At 38.0% G+C, this 6,526-nt stretch overlaps 1 protein-coding gene across 1 annotated transcript; it reads left to right on the top strand.

Moving 5' to 3' along the window:
• The first annotated feature begins 536 nt into the window (after positions 1 to 536).
• On the top strand, positions 537 to 4,675 carry LOC127650203 (endothelin-1-like). Its single transcript, XM_052135469.1, has 5 exons — positions 537 to 688; positions 1,146 to 1,296; positions 1,597 to 1,740; positions 2,013 to 2,117; positions 3,815 to 4,675. Exons 1-5 carry the CDS (start codon positions 628 to 630, stop codon positions 3,927 to 3,929), a joined length of 576 nt encoding a protein of 191 aa, XP_051991429.1. The 5' UTR covers positions 537 to 627; the 3' UTR covers positions 3,930 to 4,675.
• Positions 4,676 to 6,526: the final 1,851 nt, after the last annotated feature.

The raw sequence follows: 6,526 nt of genomic DNA, 5'->3' as shown, positions 1-6,526 counted from the left end.
ACCTAGTTATGCATTTTATCCCTCGTTGATTTCAATGACCTGTTTAAACTGAAGTATTTAAAATAAAATAATTATGTACAGTATATTTTTATACAGGCTAGTTATGGGAAAAACTGCCCTCATAAATATAAAAAATGAACCTGAGAATCAAATGCAGTTGGCAAATATTAATTGTAAAGTCAATTTCTGACACTGGTATTCTCTAGTGTAGAAGGTCTGTGGCATCGCAAAAAAAGAAAGAACTCGTTGTTGGTGTCCAGAAGCCTCAGCGATGTCTATACTCGCGCGCCCTCCACTGTGCTGCATTAAAACTGCCTTCAATTAAGAGACTTGGCTCACCATAAAAACTTGGCACCGCCCGGCGTCTCCATCCCGCTGTACTCTTATGAATACAAAGTTCTTATCTCGCTCCACACGTTGCTTGTCGGTCTGTATTAACAAACAGTATTGTGTTCGCGTGAGCGCGCGGGAGGGGGGCGGAGAGCGCGCGTATATAAGCACATGTGCGCATGAGACTCAAGCGAGCGCGACTCAGTGATGCACGGGTGCATTTAAAAGTGCAAAACGTTGCTGTCGAATTGATTGGATTACCATCATTTCTGCCACATCAGGGACTTGGGTTGTAAAATGGATTTGAGGATTATTTTCCCAGTGTTATCAATGCTGTCTTCTGGATTTTTTGACTTGGGTATGCATTTAAAAATATTCATAGCTGCTATTAAAGATTTTGCATTTTCAATTGAACTAGCAATTAACCAAATTTGGAAGTAAAGGAGTTCACGTAAGTTTAATTACATTTTCCAGCAATGCAAATCAAAAGGCAGACAGACAAGCAAATTTAACAACTTTACAAAATTTTGCAAAGAACCAAGAATAATATAAAAGTATAATAGTATAGGCTATCGGTTATTGTTTAATTGATATAATACATGAACAGATGCAAGAAAAAGTTTTAATATCCATGTAGTATGTCAAGCATAGCTGTCATTTGTAATTGAGCGTGACAAATTCTGACTTTTCCAGTCCATCAAACACAAAAAGTTGCGCAACTAAAGAGAGTATCACAGTGCATATTCTTATAGACTTCTAGATGTATCAACAAGGTTCATAATTTAACATTTATTTAAACTTTGTTTTTATGTCAGTGACCCCAGCATCTTTGAGTCAAGGGGCAACATCAGGCACATCAATCTCTGTGCATCACTCCAGGACTAAGCGATGCTCCTGCGCAAGTTTTCTGGATAAAGAGTGTGTCTACTTTTGCCACCTGGACATAATATGGGTCAACACACCAGAGTAAGTATTCTGAATACAACTTTATAATAGGTTTCATTAACAAACATCATATAATGCTTTTCAAATTGGTCGTTTTTGTACAATGTCAAAAGTTCTATGACTTTAACTGTGTGAATGTACATTAAATGCTGCTCTGTTAAACTTTCTAAAATATTAATAATGTTTATTATTATCTTTAAAGCAAGATACAAAGTACAAACTGGTTCATTTGAATGATTTAGACTTAAGCACATTTGAATTGTGTAATTGTCCCTAAGGGCAAACATTGTTTTCTAATGATTTATTTTTTATTTTCCCCAGGCGAATCGTGACATATGGACTTGGAAACGCTCCACGCAAGAAGCGTTCAGTCACAGAACCTGTTGTGCCCAAACCACGCTGCAAATGTGCAGATAGCCAAGACAAAACATGCTCTTCGTTCTGTCTACCAAACAATGCGTTACGGTAAGTACACTGAATGCAAATGACACACGTCACCAGATTTCAAAGCCATATAGATATGTTTAATCTTAAGTCCTATTTCAAGGACACCAGACTTACTGTTTGAAATGTTTGGGACACATGTTTTGCCGGAGCACACAAGCTATGTGTAGCAAACCCCAAAATAATGTGTAGGCATAATAGCTGTCAGTGCTTGTTTGACAAACATGCAGAAACAGGTTTCGGTTCTATTTATGGACTTTATTTAACACGTTCATGTGGACTTTCCTTTTCAGGTATAAGACTGCGTCAGACAGGGCGATCCCTGCCGCCCCGGGCCAAAATTGTGCCGAGAAGCAATGCAAACACAACCTGGCAGCCCATCAGAGGACGATTAGAAGGTAAGACAAACGGCATAGCGTGAAAAAACTGAAAACGGAACACATTTGAGAAAAGATTGAAAGCTTTAATTACAAGCTCGAATAAGATTAATGTGTTTTCTGATTAACTGTTGGACCCCCTTATTTTGGGCCCCCTTTGGCTGACAAGAGACCTGATGGGTCATATGTTTTCTTGACAGAAATGAAGCACATATTCTTTAAAAGTTCAGACAGCTTTTTAACATAATTGGTGAAGTTGATTTATCAATTGAAACTAAATTAAAATCATTAGCCAGTTGAACAACTGTAATATATATATATATATATATATATATATATAGGTGTTTTTACGACCTTAAAGGAATAGTTCATCCAAAAATAAAACAATTTATAACATTTTCCTCATCATTTACTCAGATGTGCATGACCTTCTTTCTTCTGCTAAACATAACGAAAATTGTTAGAAGAATATTTCAGCTCTGTAGGTCTTTACAATGCAAGTGAATGGGGGCAAAACTTTAAAGCTCCAAAAAGCATATAAAGGCAGCATAAAAGTAATTCAGTGGTTAAATCCATATATTCAGAAGCGATATGATAGGTGTGGGCAGGGAAAGGCTGGACAGGGAAGAGAAATCGGCCTGGGATTTTACATTACAACTGGCCCAAGGTGACTTTTCTGCATATTGCGGTGCCATTTTGTGGTCCGTTCTGTATAACGTGGCGGCTCATTTTAGCTTATCACGACCCATTTGGCCTGTTTCGCGGCCGACCCACTGGCCCGCTCGGTTCTCCCGATGGCCAGTCTGGCACAGAACGGCCCCAAAGTGTGTCGGCCCACCGGGAAAATGCCCGGTATGCCAGATTACCAGTCCAGACCTGTGTGTGGGTGAGAAACAGATAAAAAAAAAAGTAATTTTTTACTCTCAATCTCCACTTTCACTTTTACATTCTTCTTTTTTTTTTTTTTGGTGATTCACATTCTTCATGCATATTTCCACCTACTGGGCAGGGAGGAGAATTGATAGCAAATAAGCACTTCAATTTTGGTCTGTTTCTCACCCACATCTATCATATCGCTTTGGTCACCATTCACTGACATTGTATGGACCTACAGAGCCAACAGATTCTTTTAAAAATCTTTGTTTGAGTATCTGGAATAGCACGAGGGTGATTAAATGAGAGAATATTTTTTTTTTGGGTGAACTGTTCCTTAAACACTATATAGAGTTACAACTTACCTGGGCATGCAAGTACACAAAAGTTTTTGGAGGGACTGTTTTGCAATTCTGTTTGTTGCCGCTAGTGGCATAGGAAATACATACTTTCCCTTTAAAGACCAAACCAAATTGCATCAAGTGAAAATTGGGGTGGATTTAAGGATAAACTATTAACACATAAGGTGTCTATGAAACTATCCTATAACTTGAGACCTCTGGTACAGATTCAGTCTCTATCTGGTCTGTTTCCTGGTGAAATGATCACTAGAGGCACAACAAAAATGATGACTTTAATGCACTTTCACACAAATAATGAATAAAATGGCAGATTATCAGTTCATAAACACTTCATTTTTGCCCTGTTCCTCACTCAATTCTATCTTAAGACATAAGAAATCACTGACACTCGTGGAAACTAGAAGCGCTCTTAAGTTTTATGAGGAAATGAAAGTTCTCCTTGAGTGTGCTGAGATATTGACCTCAATGTGATACTTGTTTCAGGGTGAAAAACAGACAGCAGAGCAGCGATGCCCCCTCCAGACTGAAGACTGCCATGAAGATTCATCTTCTCCTGGAGAAATGGCGGGTGAGGCAGCACCACAGGGCCCGAGCATGAGCGGCCGAAAACGCTTCCTCCTAGAGACCGACATCAGATTTTGCACTTAGTTGATCCACTTTATGCAAAAGGATTTAACTGAACAAGAACCAAGAACTGCTCTGCACATCATGTGGTATATTGGAATACCTGAAAATGCATTCATCTTAGATTCGGGTGTTTGCCATGTGGTCTCCATCCCAGGGGCGTCAGTGCCAGGGCACCAGTGAGGGTGTGCATCTCAATGGGAACCATGGAGGATGAATCAGACCTCTGTAGGAGACCGTCTGAACCAAATCAAACCTCAAAGTGTCTACTAAACTCTGTCAACTGGTCTAATGTAGAACTAGAACTCTTAAGCGCTAGTAAGGGATAACTCTTAGGGATGATTAACCCTAGAAACCACTGGAAGACACTGGGAGGACTATGCTGTAATTCAACAAAACAAACAGAGCTATGGAATCAGACACATGCAGACCACAGAAACCAAAGGCAAAAACACGAACATTCAAACACTACAAGCGATAGACACTGGTGAAAGAACATTTCTGGTGCAATACTGAATCTAGTAGTTCTTATCTGTAATGTTACTGATTTACTTTATACAAAAGTATAAAGCTCTGAAATTGTCTCTGTGCATATATTGTTCATACATGTTAAATATGTACCTTTAAATGAGCCATATTGGCTAAATAGATCATTAACAATATTTCTATGAAATTATAAAAGTTTACTGCCATTATTGTGGTATGGATTGTAAGGTAATAAATAACATGCATAATTTAAATGACCTCAGTTGCTTGTCATTTTTCATTTGTTTTAAAAACCATTTATTTGCTCTAACCATGTTGCTTAAACTTAGTTTCTGTGCATATCTGTAGTCTGGATTTACTCCACTATTAAAAAAAAAACCTCCACCAAAAAGTACAATGTATTTTGGACATGTATCATTGCATTCTTTGAAGTACAGTGGAGTACCGTGTTAATACTACAGTACATATATATAGTAAGTATTTAATACCATGGTATTATCATGCTATACTACCACTGATTTTTTGTTATAGCACCCATAACAGACTTCGATTCATATGGAGCTGTCCAGATATTCCTATATCATAAGAAAAAGTGGACAAAATGACCAAAACATGGTAATAGTAAAAAACACATTTCCCAATTTAAAGCTAAAGTGTGTCATTTCTGGGAAAATTTTGAAACACAAAGCGTAATTGCAGAAATAATCACTGTTTTCAAAGTAATTCCAGAAAGCTCCCCCTCGTCTTTCATTGGTTGTACAAACAGATGACTCCAAATTCTCAACATGGGTTCACTACATTTTTCCTGTCGAACTGGATGGGCTGTTCAAAACAAATGTTTTGATAGTGCCACAGTGTTTACACTTTTAGCTAAAATCAAGCTACAAAAGGCTGGGACATATTAAGCTGGGATATGAGAATGTTAACATTGAAAAAATGACAAAGGTCACCTTTAAAATGAAAATGGTTCTATTCTCAGCACCCGCACACTACCACTGGTACATCCGTGGAAATTTCACAAACTGTAGCAAAAGTACGGCACACTTGGCTCTTCTTTTTTTACATTCCTCGAACCTTGGGGCAACGCTTTAAAATGTGTTTTGTGTTGGAACCGTGGCACAGTGGTTAGCCTTAAGGGATCTAGTCTCAGTCTGGATCTGGGCCACATGTCTATTCCTGTTAAATAAAAGCAAAAATGGCCATACATGAAACATCTAATAAATGTAAAATAAATAAAACAATCGACTAATCAAGTAAAAACCAACCAACTATAATAGCGTTCTGTGCTCCAAAGGTACATTGTTTGACAAAGGCCACGTCCACACTCATAATTTTCATATAAAACCCCATTGATTTTGCTAAGTTTAAGCCTCTCATCCACAATGAAATTACGTGTTTCGAAAACGCTCTCAATTATCAGATACTTGGGAAACTATGACGGTAGGAGACTGAAAACTGAGAAGGAAAATGGTTTTGTGTGGATGAGGCAAAAATAAATAAATCTGATCTCATGAACAATATGCTTCATTACAATTTTCGCTGCAGTTTCCCAATGAAATGCCCAGCGGGGGGCGCCAAAGGCGAGTGAAATGGTGTCATGATCAGACAATGTTTTGAAGGTGAATAATAGATGGAGGTCGAATAGTGTCTTAAAAAGCAAATGAGAGGTGAACTAAACAGACATCCTTGCCCTTAACCAATACCTAAACCTAACCGATAGTGTCCTAAAAGCAAATATGACATTAAAAGCTAATTTTATTGACCAAAAACATGTGTTTCTAAAGTCATAATCAACCGTTGTTTGAGTGAAAGTGAATAAAACGTTGTTGTAGCATTTCTAGTGTTCAAACATCAGTTTGGACATTTTTATGATTTGTAAAATGACTTCTCTTCATACAAGACTCCTCCCACAATGCATTCTAGGATTACAGGACCCTTCAAAAAGTAATGTAAAAAGATATAGCTGCAGGAAATTTCCGATAGATCCTCTTTGTTGGCTGAAACTTTTCCAGCCTTTGTCCATTCAAAGAGAGATAAACATTCTTGGATTGGCCTGTAAAAGTCAAGCACAAAGGCTCTCTCTCC

The sequence above is a fragment of the Xyrauchen texanus genome, chromosome 10 (genome assembly GCF_025860055.1).
Source record: "Xyrauchen texanus isolate HMW12.3.18 chromosome 10, RBS_HiC_50CHRs, whole genome shotgun sequence".
NCBI lineage: Eukaryota > Metazoa > Chordata > Actinopteri > Cypriniformes > Catostomidae > Xyrauchen > Xyrauchen texanus.
The sequence above is the reverse complement of the archived record's forward strand: the minus strand, read 5'-3'. Positions and strand labels throughout refer to the sequence as shown.